General features: G+C 41.2%; 1 protein-coding gene across 1 annotated transcript in view; it reads right to left on the minus strand.

Annotated features, from left to right (window-relative positions):
* Positions 1-22,659, minus strand: part of OLFML2B (olfactomedin like 2B) — a 372,183-nt gene that overhangs the window by 157,860 nt on the left and 191,664 nt on the right. Inside the window, exons 3-4 of the mRNA XM_077452619.1 lie at positions 19,117-19,224; positions 18,026-18,202 (exon numbers count right to left, since the gene is read on the minus strand). Coding sequence (XP_077308745.1) covers positions 18,026-18,202; positions 19,117-19,224 — 285 coding nt within the window. The remainder of the gene's footprint in view (positions 1-18,025; positions 18,203-19,116; positions 19,225-22,659) is intronic.

Here is a 22,659-nt window from a genome sequence, read left to right on the forward strand (position 1 = left end):
TAGGAGGAGGTGATGAGGAAGAGAACGATTAGGTTGGTATTTTGAGACTAGGTCAGTGATGTAGCTGGGGGCAGAGTTGTGGGTGGCTTTGTAAGTAATTGTTAGTATTTTGAATTTTGAATTTAATTTGTTGGGTGAGTGGAAGCCAGTGGAGGGATTTACAGAGAGGAGTAGCAGGCAGGGAGTGATTGGTAAGGTGGATGAGTCTGGCAGCAGCATTCATGATAGCTTGAAGGGGGATAGACTATGTAGAGGTAAGCCAATGAGGAGGGAGTTGCAGTAGTTGAGGTGAGAGATGACCAGGGAGGGAATTAAGAGCTTTGTTGTGTCATTGGTTAGCAAGGGGCATATTTTGGAGATGTTGTGAAGGTTGAGGCGGCAAGATTTGGACAGTGATTGGATGTGGTGCTTAACCTCCCTGGCAGTATGATTCAGTCTGGATTTAGGTGCTGAAAGCAGTACAATTATTTTGCATGGAAATTTGGCGTCTTATATTGTAGTCCTGTAATTCTTAGGAATAACTCACTTGAATATGTTCAAACCAGAGTCTAGCAGACATCCCGGGTATGATAAAGTTTATAATATAATAAAGAATAATAAAAAATATTCAATATATATTCAATGTAATCAAATCCTAAAACACTGAAAAAGGGACACTTTTTGGTTGCTATGGACAATCTCCAAATTCCAGACAGAAAAAACAGTATTTATAATATAAAAGTGCATGCAGGGCATTGCACAGACCACTAGGGACAAAGAGGTGTGTAATTTTGTAATACAGCACTGTAATCTGTAAGATTACAGTGCTGTGTGTGTTTTGTGTACTTTTATGAATTTGCCGCCGTTCTCCGCTCACATGCGCCGTAACGCCGCAGGGAACGGAGCTCGGCGGCATTCGGCACTGTGAATCGAGCGGAGGACGGCTCGATCACACAGCACGGAGGACATCGCTGGATCCAGGGGACAAGGTAGGTAACTCTCACTATGTCCTGCCCTGCATCCAGCGAAGCGATCCCGAGTCTGGCTCGGGGTTACCGCTCCTATCAGTAAAATCCTAACCCGAGCCAGACTCGGGATTACCGCTAGGGGGGTTAAAGGAGAGTTCAGAGTCCAGGACTACATCCAGGGCCTTGGCATGCAGGGATGGGCTTAAAGTTGTGCCATCCATTTTGACAGAGAGATCAGGGGAAGAGGCACATGGGGGAGGAAAAATTATAAGTTTGGTTTTGGATAGATTAAGTTTGAGTGGTGTGACATCCAAACTAATATATCTGATAGTAAATTTGTGATACACGGGGAGACTAAAGGAGTGAGCTGAGGGTTAGAGAAATTGATTTGGGTGTCGTAGAGGTGGTATTGAAAGCCATGGGAGGCTATCAGCTCACCCAGGGAGGTGGTGCAGATTGAAAATAGAAGAGGTCCAAGAACAGAACCTTGGGGGTCCTCAACAGAGAAAGGAAGAGAAGAGGAGGAAGTATAATTGTAAGTAACGCTAAAGGTGCAGTTGGATAGGTAGGAAGAGAACCAGCGAAGAGAACAGGCACAGATAGGCATGCATTTTTTTGAGGAGGGGGTGGTCAACCTGATCAAAGCCAGCAGAGAGGTCCAGGAGTAGGAGTACAGAATAGTGTCCATTAGTTTTGGCCATTAGTACATTGATTGTTAGTTTTAGGAGAGCAGTTTCTGTTGAGTGTCCAGACTGAAGGGGATCAAGAAGGCTATTTTCAGCAAGGTGGTCGCTCAGTTGGTTGTAGACGAAGGTGTTTGGATAAAAAGGGGAGCAAGGAGATGGGGGGTAGGTTGGTAAGATTGTATGGGTCCAGTGAGGGCTTTTTAAGTATGGGGCTGACCAGTGATTGTTTTAGAGAGTTGGGGAAGATTCCAGAAGAGAGGGAGAGATTGAAGATGTGGGTTAGAGAATGTAGAACAGAGCCAGAGGGTGAATGTAGCATCATGTGACATGTATCTATTCATGTGACAACCCTGAAGAAATTACACTTTGCTACAATGTAAAGTAGTGAGAGTATACAGCTTGTATAACAGTGTAAATTTGTGTTTGAGGTTGTTTTCATGTTTGAATATTGCCCTGCGGCCTAGTCTCTGAAGGGAGTGGATCATGTTCTGCTTCAGTATGTCACAGTCAGTGCCGCTATCAGGGGGTTACAGCCATTACAACTGTAAGGGACCCGTCTGGGCCAGAAGAAGGCAGGATGGATGAAGGGGAGCCCTTCTGTCATTACAGAAACAATCTTGGCTGGCTCTGTTCTCTGCGGCATTAAGCTCAGACATTGAGCTCTTTACTGCCACTGCTGGCTACTATGTGCATGTGCACCCCTTGTGTACTGTGCTTCTCTGTGCAGGCAACACGTCAGCTTTGTGAAATTAGCTAGAACCAGGTAGGAAGATCTTTTTTACAAGTAGGTGATGTGAAGGAAATGGAGGGGAGCTGTTTGTGTAGAAGGAGGGGCCAGACCCTTGTATGTTTACAGATTTGTGTATATGTGGGTCTGCCATATATACAGGTGTGTGGGGGGCTGACATATATACAGTTGTTTGTGTGGGGGGGATGACAAGGTTGCCACATGAAACATGTGCCTGGGTCTTTGCCTGCCTAAAACCCGGGCACATTATTTATTTCAGACCCGCCAGTGGCTCCCTGTGCCTGTACCATCAGTGTGGCCGTGTCTCCTCGAGTTTGGGTCAGCAGCACCGCTTGATTTCTTCTACTGCTGCCTGAGTGCCTCCCTATCTACCCCCCTGCATTGTCAGCTCACCTCCATCTGCTCTGTGTGCTGCAGACGGGACACAGAGGCAGAGGCAGAGCCTCCAGGTTGCCTGGTGCTCTCCTCTGGCAGGCTGCAGAAGGGACAAGGAGGTGGGGTTTAAGGCGGAGCCTCCCCATTCCCTGCTGCTCTGTTGGAAATTGTACAGAGATCACACTGGGACTGAAGCCCAGCTTGTGAGGTACGTTTTTGTCATGTTAGTATGTCAGGATTTCAAAGTACTCTCACCCCCCCCAACCATACACTATACATACATACACCCCCACACTCCCCCCACCATACACTATACATACATACACAGCCCCCCACCATACAATATCCATACAGTTCTGCCGCCCTCCTCCCATATACCATCCATCCATATAGTTATCTCCTCCTCATACACCATCCATATATACAGCCCCCCCCCATATATATAGCCCCCCTTATATACAGCCACCCATATATACAGTTCTCCCCCCATACACCATCCATATATACAGCCCCCTATATACAGTCCCCCTGTATATACAGTTCTCCCCCATATATACAGTCCCCCCATACACCCTCCATATATACAGTTTTCACCCCCATACACCATCAGTATATACAGTTCTCACATGGTGACACTGTCCACTGCCCTACTGACACCGTCTTCTGCTCTACTGACACCGTTCTCTGCTCTACTGACACCATCCACTGCTCTACCGACACGATCCACTGAGCTATTGACACCGTCCTCTGTTTTACTGACACTGTCCACTGCCCTACTGACACCATTCACTGCTCTACTGACACCATCCACTGCCCTACCAACACTATCCACTGCTCTACTGACACCATTCACTGCTCTACAGACATCGTCCACTGCCCTGCTAACCTCTGTCCTCTGCTCTACTGACACCATCCGCTGCCCTACTGACACCGTCCTCTACTTTACTGACACCATCCACTGCCCTACTGATACTGTCCACTGCCCTACCGACACCATCCACTGCTCTACTGACGCCATCCACTGCTCTGCTGACGCCATCCACTGCTCTGCTGACACCGTCCTCTGCTCTACTGATGCCATCCACTGCTCTGCTGATGCCATCCACTGCTCTGCTGACACTGACCACTGCTCTACTGACACCATCCACTGCTCTACTGATGGTGCGCCGCAAAAGTTTTTGGGTTTGGCTTGAAGAAAAGGTGGCAACACAAGGGCTGACATATATACAGGTGTGTGATTGGTGCTGACATATATACAGGTGTGTGTGTGTGTGTGTGTGTGTGTGTGTGTGTGTGTGTGTGTGTGTGTGAGGGGGCTAACATATATACAAGTGTGTGTGGCGAGTGACATATATACATGTGTGTTGGGGGGCTGACATATATAAAGGTGTGTGTGTGTGGGGGGCCTGGCATATATACAAGTGTGTGGGAGGGGCTGATGTATATACAGGTGTGTGGGGGGGGGGGGGGCTGACACATATACAGGTGTGTGTGGTGAGCTGACATATATACAAGTGTTTGTGGGGGGCTGACAAATATATAGGTGTGAGGGGGGCTGATAAATATATTGGTGTTGGGGGGGCTGATATATATACAGGTGGGAGGGGGGTTGACAAATATACAGGTGTGTGGGAGGCTGACATATATACAGGTGTGTGTGGGGGGGCTGACATATATACAGGTGTGTGTGGGGCTGACATATATACAGGTGTGAGGGGGCCTGACAAATATACAGGTGTGTGGGAGGCTGACATATATACAGGTGTGTGTGGGGGGGCTGACATATATACAGGTGTGTGTGGGGGGCTGACATATATACAGGTGTGAGGGGGCCTGACAAATATACAGGTGTGTGGGAGGCTGACATATATACATGTGTGTGTGTGGGGGGCTGACATATATACAAGTGTAAGGAGGGCTTTTTAATTTTGTGCATCAGCACATAGGCAGTGACAAGACATTTCTGGGCTTGCAAAAAAACTGGCAACTCGTATCCACTAATTTAACTGTGCACTAATAGGCCATAGGATTATTGTCCACAAAAAGCTGTACCTTACTTCCTGCCAAGTATTCCTTGAATTGCTTTGTAATTGGCAGCACTACTGCAAGAAGTTCCAACTTAAACAAACAACAGTTGGTAGAGTTTCACCAAGAAGGTCTCAGCCCCCTACTGGCTAAAATAATCACATTTTCCACATTATCTTGTTTTGGGTTTTTATGGATCATAATTCCTGGAGACTTATATCAGTTTATATTACAAAAAGAGACTTATAGTATGCATAGCCAGTTCAGAATCTGTGCTGTTAACAAAGATTTCTGCTGAGCCCATTGTTCACCAGTTCCAACCTTCTTCCTTTAAGACTCCATCCCTTTCGCTACCCTTTAAGAGCAGATTAAACATTTCAGCTATTTTCTAGAAGTCTTTGTTGTTCTACTTTCGATGCTCTGCAGGTCCACAAAGGACATGATCATGACAAACTGTATATAGCATATGGCCTCACTACTTATTTTGTCTTGGCTAACTTAAATGCCTGGCTGCTTGGATGCAACCTGAATGCATACATATTAATTGAGCATGTATAAAACAAACAACAACGTAATCTAGGCATTTCAATAAAGTTTCAAAATGAGATTTTCCAACTCTTGTTACAGTCCTTTGTACATGCCCAGAGCATTAGTCATGTTGAATAGCATTCTGTTAAGTTTAAAATAAATCCACAAAAATGACATTGGTGAATTATCTTCTTCTCTTATGGGAAACAGCCAATATACACTCTTATAAAATGAGCAACTGTTAAACAATATTTGTTTTTTAAAAGAGAAATGAAATCATTCTACCTCAGCAGACAGGCCAGGCAGAGTTTCTGTTATAAGTTTAGTGCTCTTCAAATGTTCATGAAACTCCAATTGCAATGTCAGGAGTAGCTCTGGATGGGAAATGTGTTATTCTTATAGCAGGTTTTCTCTTATCTTGGCACTGTTTTGCAAAAGATTGTGTCACACTATAAATCAGAGGTGCTCAACCTTTTGAATAGCGAGAGCCACTTATGTAATTTGGAAATTGGTTGAGGGTCACAATGAAATAAAATGGTCAAGAATTTCAATTTTGTTTTTTTTTGCATAGCATTCCCACAGCCACTAACGCTGTTGGAAGGAAGAGGAGGAGAAGCCAGCTTTCAGCAGTTGCCGGAAGAAAAAGGAGAAGATCAGTTCCTGTATATGCCACCCTTCCTGTCCAAGTGTGGGACAGGGTGGTGACATGGGCCCCCTGGAGCATGAGGCGGGGTTGACATTGCGACCTTTGGTACTATACCAGTGGTTGGGGGGTTTGGTCAAAATATAGCTCAACTATAGGGTTTACTGCCTCTCAAAATGCAATTGTAAATAAGCCCTTATAGTAGAAAATGTGTCTGTGAGCCACACATCATGAATCAGACCCCTATGAAAGGATAAATGGCATCCTCAGCCCGGGCTCCAGCTTTTACTTTTGGGTAACAGTAAATAAGCCTTACTGTCCTGAGCCCCCTATAAAGCTGCTTTCACACCTAGAAGACATCTATTGCCGCGTACACACAATCGGATTTTCCGACGGGAAATGTTCGATGTGAGCTTGTTGTCGGAAAGTCCGACTGTGTGTATTCTCCATCGAACAAGTGCTCTCAGAATTTTCGCCCACAAATGTTTGAGAGTAGGTACTCAAATTTTCAGCCAACTTCACTTTGTTGTCGGAAAGTCCTCGCACAAAAATTAATACATGCTCAGAATCAAGTATGAGATGGAAGTGCTCACATTCGTCACGCTGCAAATTTTTAAATCTTTCAAAGCAGCACATTCTCTTCTTCTTTAGAATGCTAGAATAATGAAAGTTGCTTTGCTGCTGATATTCACACAGAGTTCTGACAAATTGATTTTCTATTATTTCTCATGATCTCCTGAATAATTTTATTTATTTCTTTTTCTAGTGATCTCCTTTTTTTTTCTCAAGATCTCCAGAATAATCTTATATATATATATATATATATATATATATATATATATATATATAGTGGTCTCCCTAATATTTTTTGTGGTTTTGTTTGTCAAGTTACCACAACGCCATTATTATCTTGTATTTGTTAAACTCATGTTGGTGACCGTTTTGAATTTGACATTGTATTTTTGAAATGTACCTGCCTACTCACAAACAAATGGTCCTCTTTGAAGTAAAAAACATAGCCAAGTATTTGTCAAAACAAAATTTTTTAATTTAATAGAGGTCTTAACAAAATAAACAGGAAGGCAACGTTGGAGAAACAGTTGGAATTGGTGAAGCCTTTGTACCCCAGGGCAGACATCAATTATTTGACAGGCAAAATTGGTAACTTGATGAGTCCATTTAATAAGGAGCACAATACGGTCCAGGACTCCGAGAGATTGGGAGTAGAAGCAGATAAAAATATATGTCCTGAGGCTGTGGTCTTACAATAGTCTGCGTCTGCAGTAGACCACACTAAACCCAGGCCATCACTCTCAACAGTTCCTTCCACACTTCCTTCCAAGCTGCTGTGGTGGGTTGGGTGGCTGTGATGGTGGTGGTGTTGCTGGAGGTGGTGGTGTTGCTGGAGGTGATGAAGAATGGTCCAACTCCCACACATGGCTTTTAGTTGTGAGTTCACTCCTCGTCCCCTTGTTTAGGGCCTGAAGAATTATCTCCTCACAGATGAGACATTGGCCCTCCTCCATTCATTCCAGTTTACTGGCTGTCAGACAGCCATATGACTCGTGGGGCCACCAAGGGTCGTTGTTAGTACAGCAGTAGCCTGGCGAATAAAAGTAGTCACTGACTCCTCCAGGTTCCTTGCCTTCCTAGTCCTTTTGGTTTGAAGGAGGAGGGGAGCAACCTGTGATTCAGTCAGGCTGCTTTCCACTGCCTCCTCCTGGCTGAGACTTTTCTGTGTATGAAAATGGTACATAGTTTTAGTTTTTTGGTCATCAATCAAACATAATTTTGAGCTCATGACTGTTGCAAGTTGAATGCTAACAAATAGAAAAGACTATCATTCTGACCCCAGCATTTTTCATTCTTGTTCCAATCATTTTTGGCTACTATTGTCTATTGATATGTAAAGCACTTTGGTAAATCAGAAATTAGTGATCAATAATAGCATCTAGTTAACATCATTCAATTTTTGTCCAAAAATATGTTGAACAATGCTATACCTGGCTCATGCTGGGCTCCTCCACATCTTCCTGGGTGGAAGGCCCAGGTTGGACATCTGAAGCCTCATCTGATGATGAAGGAAGTGTGGAAGCAAGTGTGGAAGGAAGTGTGGAAGGAAGTGTAGATCGTGATGGCATGGGTTTGCTCTGGTCTGACAAAAAACGCAGTCTGTCGTAGTACCACAGCCTAGGGACATAAACATCATCTGCTGCTGCTCCTGATCTCATGGAATCCTGGACCCTCTTGCGCTCCCTATTATATGTGCTCCTCAAACTACCAATTTTGGCATTCAAATAGGCAATGTCTGCCGTGGGAGTCACCGGCTTCACCAATTCCAACAGTTGCTCCAGCTCTGACTTCATCTTTAGCTTGTTGGAGTAGTCCCTGTTTTTGACTTGTCAGAGACATGGCAGCTCCCTGTACCTGTCTATGAAGTTTGGCAGAAAGGCTGGGTCTGTAAATGTATCCATTTTCTCTGTCACAACACAAGACAAACCCTAATGTCAGGCTAAACTCTCCTAATTTTTTCCCAATATAGGCCTCAATTTATAAGCAGTATAGGCCACTAACCACTGATGCCTCAAGTTAAAATTGTACCTTTGTTTGCACGATCGGCGCTTACGCTACTCTGTCCTCTGCTCACAGATCGTACGTATGATGCACATGTGTTATGCTTTATATACACTGCACATGCGTGAAACTCCAACCCTGTCCTTCTTTCTAGTGTATTCCCCGTCTCTTCTCTTTCGGCACAGTGGGAGAGCACATGGCGGAGACACAGCAGGTGCCTGCAGAGAGCAGCAATGAAGAAAGCCCGGAGCAAGGCAGCTCCAGATCCAGGACAAGATATAAGGCCTCAAATATGTCCAATAAGGCCATTTTAGGGACTCGAAGCAATTTGTTCATGGAGTTGAAAAGGATGATTATTTTTATTATTAATGGATTACATACATTAACAAAAAAAATATTGTGTGTGTGTGTAGCAGACCCATAGCACAACATAATAGTCAGCTGAAGAAGAGATTGTCTCTTCATGTATCAAATAAGTTACGTTTACACTATTGAAGAAAATGCCCAAAAAAAAGGCCATTGGAGAACCTAGGAGACAGATAAAAGAAACACCAGCAGTAAATCAAATGAAATATGAGTCCAGTTTTTAACAACAAATTTATTCTTCATAGGTTTTAAACAGTATCTGGCATATCAATTGCCCCCTACCTGCAAAGTACTTCAGATAGCTTTGCGGGCGCTTTGGGGGAGGCAAGCCAGGATGGCCAGGTTCAAGTGGCATCATGTTTTGGTCCAGTGAGCCGGCCTCAGTCTCAACTGAGGCCAGATAGCTGGCTGCATTTTTTCTTAAACAATTGTGCAAAATGCAGCAGCAAAGAATAATGTGGTTTAGTTTATATTCTGCCATATTTATTGTAGTAAGGAATAGGCAGAACCGGCTGACCATTATGCCAAAGGCATTTTCAACCACTCTTCTGGTTCTGGCCAGCCGATAATTAAAAACCCTCTGGTCCGGGGTGAGGGTCCTCATAGGGAATGGTCACATAAGATGGTCCTCCAGTGCAAACGCTTCATCTGCTACAAACACGAATGGGAGGCCCGCCACGTTGTCTTCTGGAGGTGGCAAGCCCAAGCTGACATTCTGGAGCTGTCTGTAGAACTCCATCTGGGTGAGGACTCCACCATCAGATATCAGGCCATTCTTCCCCACGTCCACATAGAGGAACTCATAAGTCATCGACACCACCGCCAACAACAAGATACTACTATACCCCATATTGTTATAATAGTACGACCCAGAGTTGAGGGGTGGGATGATGTAGACGTGTTTCCCATCTATTGCCCCACCGCAGTTGGGAAAGTCCCACTACTGGGCAAATTGGGAGGCCACAGACTGCCATTCCTGTGGGTTGAAAGGCAACTGTGGAGTCAAACAAGAAAAAAAATAACATTGCAAGCAGATTAGACACAGACATTCTTGGTCAACTTAAGTATAACATTTATTGAAATGAGTATTTATAGATAAAATATAAGGTACACTTATCAGATTCCTCATGCCCTCTGATGAGCCATTGTACATTTTTTATGGTGGGGGGTTAGATGCTTTGGACAGGTAACCCTCTCCACTTCATTGAGAGATGAATGCATAAATAATGTGTATTACTTTGGCAGGCCCCTCCTTACTTACACTATTGGCAGCCCGCTGGACAGGTAAGAAGCTTCATAATCCAAAAATATGAATACATACTGTACAAATTGAAGCACATTTTTACATTCCTATCAAGATAATAGGAGAATAAAACTTTAAACAGTACCATTTGAAAGTATTCAGGCAGGCCCTTGCACTACATGCTTTGGTGAATTCATCCATTAATATGATCACAAAGGAGGTAGGTATAATGTGTATGCGTTTGGAAAGTCAGCAGATAGAGTATTGTTATCGGTTGACTTAGTGGTTGGGGGGGAGGGAGGGTTCAAAATTAGTTTTGGCCCCCAAAAAAGCCTCTTACACTCTGCCTGAATTTAAGGACAAAAATAACATTTGGACACATTTTAGGGGGTGTTTAGGGTAAGCACTACAATGGAGCAGACAAAATACAAAAGACTAGGCTAGGTGTGTATGGGCCCATGATAGCATGCTGGGGAGGTTAGTGAAGGCAAATATGCATGAAGAACAAAAAAGGAGCATTAAAAGCTTACAGCATGCATGAGGACAAAGAGGACATCCACGGCATATTACAATCATGGTAATTATGGAATGATGAAATAAATACAATACATTAGCAAACATTTAATACATAGAATGTGCTGTTAAAGGATAAAACTTACCTTAATATAGTCCTTCTGCAGGACCTGAATTATGGCAGAACAGGTCTCTGGAATAATGATTTCCAAAGCCTGGGGGAGATCCCAGTCATGAATTTAATATCCTGGAGACTTCTCCCCGTTGCCAAGTACCGCAAGATGGCGACAAGACTCTGCTCGGGAGTGATGGCTTGCCACACGCAGGTGTCCTGCTTGATGACGACAAGACTCTGCTCAGGAGTGATGGCTTGCCGCATGCAAGTGTCCTGCTTGGTAATATAGGGGGTAAGCAAAGCCAACAGATGGTGAAAAACAAGGTCCGTCATCCAGAGCTAATTCCTGAAAATAGTCAGGATTATACTCCTGGATCTCCTGCAGCAAAGGCATACAAGAGAACTGGTCATGCTGGAGCAACCAATTCTTGGTCCATGAACTCCTCCTTGCCCTGTTTATGGACTGGAATTGGGGCAAAGCAAGAACTCCAACACCAAGCTCAACAACCGCACAAGCTCTCCGATGAGAACGCAACATGGCTAGAAAACGGTCGGCTGGTCAGAACGAACTAACAGAACACACTGAAAATCAGAAAGGACCCAAGAAGAGCGAGCTGAAAATCAGAAACGAGTGGACAAGAACGCACTAAAAAACAGAAGCGAACTATAAAATAGAATGCATTGAAAGACAGGATCGAACTGACAACACGCACTGAAGAACAGATACGAACCCGCAAGCACAAACTGAAAAGCAGAAAGAAACTGAAAAGCACGAGGCTGAAAAGCATGAATCGTCTCTCACCAAACTTCTACTAGCACGAGATAAACACAAGATTAGCAGAAGGAGCCCAAAGGGTGGCGCACTGGCTATTGAACTTCCTTTTTATAGTCCTGTTGTACATGTGGGATGTCACCGCGTTCTCACGTTTGGAATTTTGGCCCAACATTTGTGTGACCTTGTGCATGCAAGACAAATTTGAGCCAACATCCTTCGGACAAAAATCCACGGTTTTGTTGTCAGAAAGTCCGATCGTGTGTACGCGGCATATGGCTCAGTGCAGCTAACCTGTGAAAAAGCCTCAGGTGCACTACGCTGCATCTGCGGATCAATGTGAAAGCAGCCTAATAACCTTTTTTTTTGTTTGTGCTCATATGCCCACTGCAAAACTATGTGATGTTTAAAAAAACTGACCTTTTTGTCTTTCAGCTTCTGCTGAAATCGCTAGGCTGTTATAAAGTTTCCTGCCCCAAGCAGAGTGATACCAAATATACTTCACCTGGGACAGAAGCTGGCTTATGCAGCAGCTGCTTCCTCTGCAGCTGCTTGCTGGCTCCATCCACTCTGATGCTCTGGAATGCTGGGTTGGCAACCTGCAATCTGGGCTTGCTGACCCGGTTTCCAGAGCATGAAGTCGCAGGCTACATTAGAGGGATCTGCAGGCCACATGTGGCCCAAGGGCCACCAGTTGAGCATCCCTGCTAAAAAATTATTTTCAGTTGCTGTAAGCAATTCCAGGATTATAGCATTTATTCTATCATCAGAAATCTAAAAATGCTCAACATTTTGGCCAAGATTAGCCCTTCAATATAGTAAAAACTCATCACGATGGTGACCTACTCCCAGGTTATTGGACTAATATTATAGAGAGTTTAACATGCATCCTTAACAATTTTTTTATTTTGTCAGTTCCTTTACGCAAATCTTTTAGTAAACTTGACTATATTCTGCTTTCGAAAATTGCTTGCTTTTGCTCTTGAAGTGTATAGGCAATATTTTATGGTCCAATTATGTCATTGCCTTTTTTTTCAATTCAGCTCCCTTAGTTGTCTAGAATCTACTCCTTAGTGATCTACAGTGCTGTGAAAAAGTATTTGCCCCTTCCAGATTTTTTTATTTATTTTTTGCATATTTGTCACATTAAATGATTTAGATCATCCAAAAAAAAATGTATTATACAAAGATAACCTGAGTAAATACAAAAAGCAGTTTTTAAATGATGATTTAATTTATTAAGGGAAAAAAAGCTGTCCAAACCTGCCTAGCCCTATGTGAAAAAGTCATTGCCCCTAAACCTAATAACTGGTTGTGCCCCCCTTCTGGTAGAGCGCAGATTTCATGGTTACATCAATTATGGCAAGTTGTCCAGGTCCTGAAGCTGTAAAGCAGCCTCAGACCATCATACTACCACCACTATGTTTGACAGTTGGTATGATGTTCTTTTTATGAAATGCTGTGTTTGTTTTACACCAGATGTAACGGTACACACAACTTTTCCTCTCATCAGTCCACAGAATATTTGCTAAAAATTCTTGGGGATAATCAAGATGTTGTTTGGCAAATTTGAGACGAACCTTTGTGTTCTTTTTGGTCAGCAGTGGCTTTCGCCTGGGAGCTCCGTCTTTTTTGCCCAGTCTCTTTCTTATGGTTGAATCATGGACACTGACCTTAACTGAGTAAAGTGAGGCCTGCAGTTCTTTAGATGTTGTTCTGGGTTCTTTTATGACCTCCTGGATGAGTTGTCATTGTTGCTCTTGGGGTAGGTCAACCACTCCTTGGGAAGTTCACCACTTTTCCAAGTTTACACCATTTGTGAATAATGACTTTCACTGTGGTTTGCTAGAGTCCCAAAGCTTTATAAATGTCTTTGTAACCCTTTCCAGACTGTTCTCATCTGTTTTTGAATTTTTTTAGATAGCGGCATTATGTGTTGCTTATGAGATCTTTTAGTGTGCTTCACTTTGTCAGACAGCTCTATTTAATTTAAATAATACATTTTATTTATAGGTGCCTTTTAGACCACCCAAGGTCACCTTACAAAGACAGCAACAAAAAAGTAAAGAAATAAAATAAATATACATTACATAACCATTAAATGACAAAAACTAATTAATTAAGTCAGACAGAGTAATTTCTTGAGATCGCGGCATGATGTGTTGCTTTTTGAGCTCTTTTATCATGTTTCACTTTGTCAGACAGATTACATAACCATTAAATTACAAAAAGACACGTCACCAGTACTACAGAAGGGACGGACTGAACCTAAATGAAGAGGGTGCAGATCTGCTGGGAATAAAGATGGCCAAAACGTTAGAGGGGCTTTTAAACTAGGCGATGGGGGGAAGGTCCAGAGGTAGACATTGTCAGTGTGGAACATAGTCCAGAGGGTAATATTGGAGGCATTAGTGGTAGGCTGACTAAAGCACATAAACCCAAGGTAAGTATAGTAACAAGTCCTAGTTGCAATCTCAGAACACCCAATAAGTGGATAGCATGTGACCGGTCTAAACTATGTGGCATGTTCCCCAATGAAGGGGAAACAAGTCAGAGACCCAGCCATTCACAGACACCCTGGCCACTGGGGCCTGATATAGTAGCTGCACCCATTTGATAAAACGTGGATCAAACCAGAAAACCCTCAGACATTGCCACAAGTAACCCAACTCCATCAAATTGAAAGCCTTGGTCAAATCTATGCCAATGATCACCCTTGAGCAAATATAGTCATGAAAGGCTTGTAGATTCATGAAGAGCCTCCTCTAGTGCAATTCATATAAGTGCTAGAATTTAACACCACAGTCCCAATGCTGCAAGCAAGTTCACATAAAATGCTACTTCCCCACAATTATTCTATGCACACTTCTTTATTAAGATCAGTGTACTAGTTTATCCATGTGTTCAGACTTTCAGTATATAGACATAGTAGAACAATATCCACACCATCCAGTGCTGTGCTCAGCTTAAGTGTTCCACCCAAAGTGTAGATTAGCCCCTCACCTTATTGTCAGACCTATATTTGCATACAGGTTTGATAGCGATTTAAATTACTGCACCAGGCACCAGCGTCCTCAGTCAGTTTTTAAAATGCACCAGTCCACCAATCATATGAAAGATAATTAATTATGTATGTAAATTTCAATACATCCGGTAAAATCTGTCCCAATTGATGGTCTGTCTTCAGGATTTCCCAGTGTCTTTTGATATTTTTTTCTACTTGTTCTACTGAGGACACTGGTGCCTGGTGCAGTGATTTAAAGCGCTATCAGACCTGTATGCAAATATAGGTCTGGCAATAGGGTGAGCTGCAAATCTGCACTTTGGGTGGAGCACTATGGCTGAGCATAGCACTGGACATTGTGGATAAAGTTCTACTATGTTTATACACTGAAAGGCTGAACACATGGATAAGCTGGGGCACAATCCTAATAAGGAAGTGTTCATAGCAGAATCTTGGTGGAGTGGCATTCTATGTGAACTTGCTTGCAGTAATGGGACTGTGGTGTTAAATTCTAGCACTTTTATGAATTGCACTCGTGATATGTGCGTTTTATGTATAGTGTATTAATTAACTTATGTATACTTTAGAAGACTATTTTGTTTTATTACATTGTGGTGTAATACTACAATATGGTGTAACACTTATTTAAATTTGATTTGAACAACACTTTTGTTTATTTGTAAATTAATTGAATTTAAATGTTTTCACACTTTTTGGCTATAGCACCACACTGATTCCCCTTGATAACCTCACCTCAGATGCAGAACTTTAATTTTTATGACCCCCTCCATTTCAGTAAACCCTAGAATTCCATAATCCCACTCCACATTTTTATTGCCAGTTCTATTCTGTAGACATGTGTCTTTTTACCCTGTACAGTGCAGCCATAATATATGCATAAACTACTTTATATTTTAACAATAATACCACATTATAGTACAAGTTAATAGGTGTGTACTTGATTTATTCCACATAGCTTTTGAAAGCAATAATACAAGCTTAAGGAAAATTAATTACAAAATTAAGATGCATTTCATCATTATTTTTCTTGTATTATCTACACTGCATATATTTTCTGGCCGCTAATATAGAATATCTATTCCATTTACCATTACATGTTTGTCAAGCTTATCAAATTTTCAATGCCACAGCAAACATGAGTTAATAAACTAAAAACAAAATGCAAAAATTAGCTTTGTTATCTACAAATATTTTTAATTCATTAGGTCAAAGAAAGAAATATTTCATGAGTGTAGCCACCATTTGATCACATGGAATTTACTTCTTGCTTGTGTGTGGATGTAGAAAAGTTAGACTAAAAAGAAGTAATGGCCCATCAATGCTATAGTGCAGGGATAGGCAATTAGCGGACCTCCAGCTGTTGCAAAACTGCAAGTCCCATCATGCCTCTGACTCTGGGTGTCATGCTTGTGGCTGTCGGAGCCTTGCTATGCCTCATTAGAGTTGTAGTTCTGCAACAGCTGGAGGTCCGCTAATTGCATATCCCTGCTATAGTGTCTTTAAGGTATGGGGGGGGGGGGGGGGGGGGTTAATTTACTAAAGGCAAATCCACTTTGCACTACAAGTGCACTGGAAGTGCAGTCGCTGTAGATCTGACGGGGACATGCAAGGAAAATAAAAAACAGCATTTTTGCTTGTACATGATTGGATGATAAAATCAGCAGAGCTTCCCCTCATTTCAGATCTTCCCCTTAGATCTACAGTGACTGCACTCCCAAGTACACTTGCAGTGCACTTGTAGTGAAAAGTGGATTTGCCTTTAGTAAATCAACAACATAGTTCTTAAGGTATGAGAATTTAACATCTTGACATTAACTCCCATTACATGCAGTAATCCCTGGCATATTTCATATTGCTGCATTATTTGGTTGTTTTTTCGTGTAGTGATCAATAAGTGATCAATAAAAGAAATTTAATTTGTAAAGCTGGCCATAGATGGATAGAATTTTAAAGAAAAAGTCTTAGGAAATTCAGAACATGCGAATGTTGTTCGAAGGATTTTGTTTGCTTTTAACATTTGATTTTGGAATGAATGGACTTTACCAAATGAAAACCACATACATTTTTTGTTTTAGAATTTTTTTTCATCCGGCTTCTTATAATTTTCTTGTCACTGCAGTTGAAAATGAACATCAGTTTCACCAATAGTTTCGCAAATAATTCGAAAAATTTACATTCTTAGAACATTCTTTTCCTAAGATTTTTTTTTTGAAATTCTACCCATCTATGGCCAACTTAGGAGGACTGTCATATAATATTAGTAAGACCCTCAGGTACATCTCAACATTTCAGTGTTTGTTTTTATTTATGGTAAATACATATTTATTTGTCTTAAATAGTGCTTATCAAACTACTTTCTAAAGATGGTCAAGTGCTGATTAGATTTCAGGAGTTTCCTACTACTGCGCTGTTGACTGTTTTCTTTGCTGGAGGCTCAAGGAAGCACATCCCTGCTGCTTCCAAAATGGCCACCTCCACACAGAGATGCAGTGCAGAACAAGTCATAGAAAGCCAGTATTGGCAAAGGATCGCCTCCTAGAGGGAGACCAGGCAATAATGAAAACTATCCCTTTTCCTTTGGCCATCATTTTTTTGGGCACAGCTTCTAGTGTTCATTTCCTCTTTAAAAAGTACTGTGCTTATGGCACGCGAAGGAGCTGTACTAGAGTAGCTCTATTTCGCTGTGCTATACTAGCCTTACCAAAATCATTATTGTGTTCAGCTTTAGACTTCATGCAGTCATGAAGCCTCCCTCCCTCTTAAGCTGGCCATTCATGGATTAAAATTCAGCTGTTTCAGCAGGGAACAGTCAAATTTCCATCCATGTATGACCTCTGTGGTTGAACAGAAGTCAATCTACTGTTCGTTTTCTATTTAACCGCCCTTTTGGAAAATTTCAGGTAAATCAACAGTTATAGGGTATAGACTGCAGCACTGATATGTGGATTCTGATGGTGGGGGGACCTCCCCTCAGTCAGAATACAAAGATTCAGGGGGGGGGGGGGTGATTCTCTTCTCCACCTCAAATGTGTGAATGGGGGAATCAGGTCAGGTTTTTTTATTTAACCTGCTGGTTGAACTAAAAAAAATTACACATCTATGGCCAGCTTTAGATATAAAATGAAGAATTTACTAAGACAGAGTTTAACTGCCACATTTTACTTTAATGTGTTTAAAGCCCTATACACACTATCAGATTTTCTGCTGATTTTTGTCTTCAGATTTACCAAAACCATGTAGTGCAAGGGCCTGCCTGATTGCATACAAACTGAAAGGTTTGACCTCATATTATATGGTTTTGGTAAATCTGAAGGAAAAAATCAGCAGAAAATCTGATAGTGTGTATGGAGCTTTAGTTAAAAAAATGTTGTTTTGGATATGGGAGGACCACTGAGAGCCATTGCTGACATTTATCTGCATAATGTAGCACTAAATGGCGAAGAGCATGTGAAGGTATAGACTTACATGTGCATCAGTGTAGGCTGCAGCTGCATCTCTTTGAAGAATTTTTCCAATGTTGTCGAGCTCTTCATCTCTAGTTTTTGTACTATTATATTCATTTTTCTTGCTTGCTTCAGTCCGAATTTTGTCCTCAGTGTCTTTCATTTTTTCTTGCTTTTTTGTGATATTTTTAGAAATAACCTGCAGAAATATAGTTAGTGAATATAGCTAGTTGTTCAAAGACTAATATTGTACTACAGTTCTGATCAGGTAATCCAAGTAGAATCAAATCCTGATAAGGATCAGTAAGTGCACATTTGTTTGACCATGTCTCTCCACATATATAGGAAACGTATCTTATAGAATTGAAGTAATTTACTAACAATTATGGTTTACACTTGTCCCTTCAGCCTCTGGCATGACGCAATAACTTCACTGAAAATAGGTTGAGTCAGAAGCTGTATGGCCTGCAACTTCCTGGCTCTGATCCTGTCCTTGTCTATATCATTTTTATTGTACCTTCCTCTGACTCTGCCTTACCTTTTACTCTCTGTGGCTGTATCTTTGCCTATGTGTAAAGGAGGTTACTATAAACCGAAAAGACTGTTTAGTTCCAAAACTGACCTCTGACTATCCACCCCTAGCATACATCTGTAGCCTCTGCATCTGGTTTCCTCACTGTATACCTGAACTTGGTTTTCCTGTCTGAACAGCTGGGAGTCTCGAACCTCTCAATCCCTGTCCAGCTGGTTACTACAGATGATTTGTGCACTTGAAAGCTGCTTTTACAGTTTGTCGTAATACATTATTGCTTAACCCTAACAACGTTGTAGCTCTTATTATGTAACATGTAATATAACTAAAATTGAATACACTTTCCAAAACCATAATTTCCACAATAGCAACATATAAATCTAATCCATCTAGTTCTCCTGTAATGAACTGCTGTCTCTTAGATAATATAAACATACATTGGAGATCCACTCACATCCTTTTGTATATAAAAAAACATATTGGAATATTTTCTTATATAATTTAATGTACACAAATCAAATTATATAATAGATAATTTATTCTATACTTTAGAAAGCAAAAAATGTACTCTAAAAGCTTACCTCTTCAAGTTTCTCAATACGGCCAATCATTTTTGTAGTCACACTATGCAGTTTCAGTAGATCTAATCCATAGAAAGCTCCTTCCAGCATTTCTATAATGGTTGATAGCTAAGGGACAGGAAAACAAACAAATGCTGTCACTCTTTGAAATGCGCCCCTAAAATTTATAATGTTTACATTTTTGATGGAAAAGCTAATTACCAAGAAGAATGTCCAAACATCTAGAAACTTGATTTTTGTATTGTTTATAAATGCCAATTTGCTCCAAAAAGGAAAAAAGTACTATGAATTTACTACATTGCAACTAATCTCTGAGTTTATTCCATGGTGATTTGTATACTTGTTATTAGTGCAGTAAAGAAAGGCAATCATTTATGCAGTATTACTAATTGCTCAAGATAATAATTGGATTATCTTTACAAATATAACTATTGGTAAGTTTTATAAAAATATATGCTACCACTGTTAAAGTGAATATAAACCAAAAACCAAAAATGTAATATATTGCAGCTTACCAATCATTACATGTGAAGGCTGTATTAGTATTAGTTTTCTTTTTTTAGGCTCTTTTTTCCTCTGTTTTCACCTGATGATCTGGCCAGTAACATACCTCCTGTATTGGAGTGCCCCCACTCTGGATAAAGGACCACAGGGGGAACCTTTGGACAGAAGCATTTTTAGTTTGGGGGAGGGGAGTGTTAGATGTACAAGCAGATTTAAATACACAAACAAACTGAAGCCGAACTTAGCTATACAAGCAGTTACAGCAACAGTTTTATTTCTTTTGGGATAAAGGTTTTTACATGAATCAGCAAAAGTCAATCATTGTAAGTACTGCTGTCAGTGTTAAATGGTTTGTCTCAACACTTTTAACTAAAACATTTGCAGAAGAGCTTGTCTGTTGAAAAACAATAGGTTTATTGGCTGAATCACCAAATGAAAATAGGAAAGAAAATCTAAAAAAAGAAAAATAGTGCAGCCATCACATCTAAGAATTGGTTAGCTACAATACATTTTTGCTTTTGGGTTCAATACTGCTTTCGTTGTGTTCACTTTTTTATTTTACTTATGGTATATCTCTCTTAGCATCTGACCTACATAAAAAAATAGAGGAACTATGGGTCAAATGCTCTGACATAGATTCTCCAAAAGGGATGAATGAATCTGTAAGTGGTTCAGGACAAGGTCAATTGGAGCCAAACCTCGAATTTTCCAAAGCACCCACTGTGTTGAAAAATATACCTTTCAAGCCTTAAAGTATCACCCATCCTAGCGGCTGTCCAGTTTAATAAAATTAATAGGCAAGCCTGAAAGAAGGCTCCAGTTATGGCTGGTCTAACTGAGTCTTCTACAAGTAAATCATCCAAAATACCAAGTATACATTGCAATTTCGGACAGTGCCACATAATGTGAATTATATTGAAAGATCTACAAGCAGGGTCCTCTGATCCCTCCTGTATTGAATTGTATTGTAACTGTACTGTCTGCCCCCATGTTGTACAGCCATGTGCAAATTGTTGTGTATATAAATCCTGTATAATAATAATAATAATAATAATAATAATTAGATCTCCATGATCCATAGAGCACAATTTTCTCTTGTACCCATTCGAAAGAGTTTTACAGGCATATAATGGACTTTTGACAGTAGATAAATTTGTGATAGGCATAGCGCTACATTCAGGGAACACTGTTGTACTACCAGGAGGGTCTCTTCCCATTGCTCCTCTTCAAATGCACCTTCATCTTTTTCCCAACGGCAGGACACCTAGTTGGGATAGTCTCTATAGAAATTGTATAACAGCATGAAATAATATTGCGATAATAACCCCTTTTACAGTATCTCACAAAACTGAGTAAATTCCTCAAATTTTTGTAAATATTTTATTATATCATTTCATGTGACAACACTGAAGAAATTACACTTTGCTACAATGTAAAGTATTGAGTGTACAGCTTGTATAACAGTGTAAATTTGCTGTCCCCTCAAAATAACTCAACACACAGCCATTAATATCTAAATTGCTGGCAACAAAATGTTACAGACTTATTCCAAAATTGATACAACTCATAATTTTCCTCAAAATTCTACAAACAATACCCCATAATGACAACATGAAAGAAGTTTATTTTAATTTTAAAATAAAGGACAAAATCACATGTACATAAGTATTCACAGCCTTTGCTCAATACTTTGGTGAAGCACCTTTGGCACTAATTACAGCCTAAATTCTTTTTGTGTATGATACTACAAGCTTGGCACACCTATTTTTGGGCAGTTTCTCCCATTCTTCTTTGCAGAACCTCTCAAGCCCCAGCAGGTTGGATGGGGAGCATCAGTGCACAGCCATTTTCAGATCTCTCCAAAGATGTTCAATCGGGTTCAATTTTGGGCTCTGGCTGGGCCATGCAATGACAGTCACAGAGTTGTCCCATATCCACTCCTTTGTTATCTTGGCTGTGTGCTTAGGGTCATTGTCTTGTTGGAAGATTAACTTTCACCCCAGTCTGTGGTCCAGAGCACTCTGGATCAGGTTTCCATCAAGGAAGTCTCTGTACATTTCTGCATTCATCTTTCCCTCAATCCTGACTAGTCTCCCAGTTCATGCCACTGAAAAACAGCCCCATAGCATGATGCTACCACCACCATGCTTCACTGTAGGGATGGCATTGGCCAGGTGATGAACGATGCTTGGTTTCCTCCAGACATGACGCTCGCAATTCAGGCCAAAGAGTTAAATCTTTGTTTCATCAGACCAGAGAATTTTGTTTCTCATGATCTGAGAGTCCTTCAGATACCTTTTGGCAAACTCCAAGTGGGCTGTCATGTGCCTTCTCCTCTCTCCACAGAGAAATGCTGAAGCTCTGTCAGAGTGACCACCGGGTTCTTGGTCACCTCCCTAAGGCTCTTCTACTCTAATCGCTCAGTTTGGCTGGGCGGCCTGCTGTAGGAAGAGTCCCATTCACATGATCAGAAATTCTGCAAGCAAAAGTTGCATGTTAGCTTTTGGTCAGAAATTCCGACCATGTGTATGCTCCATCGGACTTTTGCTGGCAGAATTCCAGCCAGCAAAAGATTGAGAGCAGGTTCTCTGTTTTTCAGTTGGAAAAAGTTCTGATTGAAAATTCTGATCATCTGTACAGATTCCGACGCGCAAAATTCCTACACCTGCTCCGAAACAATTTGACGCATGCTCGGAAGCATTGAACTTTATTTTCTCGGCTCGTCGCAGTGTTGTACTTCATCGCGTTCTTGGCAGTCAAAAGTTCCGAGAACTTTTGTGTGACCGTTTGTATGCAAGCCAAGCTTGAGCGGAATTCCATCTGAAAAACCATCCACGTTTTTTCCGATGGAAAACCCGCTCGTGTGTATGCGGTATCAGACTTTTTATAAACAGGTGTATGCCTTTCCAAATCATGTCCAATCAACTGAATTTACTACAGGTGGACTCCAATCAAGTTGTATAAACATCTCAAGGATGATTAGTGGAAACAGGATGAGCTCAATTTTGAGTGTCATGGAAAAGGCTGTGAATACTTATT

Source organism: Lithobates pipiens, unplaced genomic scaffold, assembly GCF_037356315.1.
Source record: "Lithobates pipiens isolate NorthernLeopardFrog02 unplaced genomic scaffold, aLitPip1_a1.2 Scaffold_23, whole genome shotgun sequence".
NCBI lineage: Eukaryota > Metazoa > Chordata > Amphibia > Anura > Ranidae > Lithobates > Lithobates pipiens.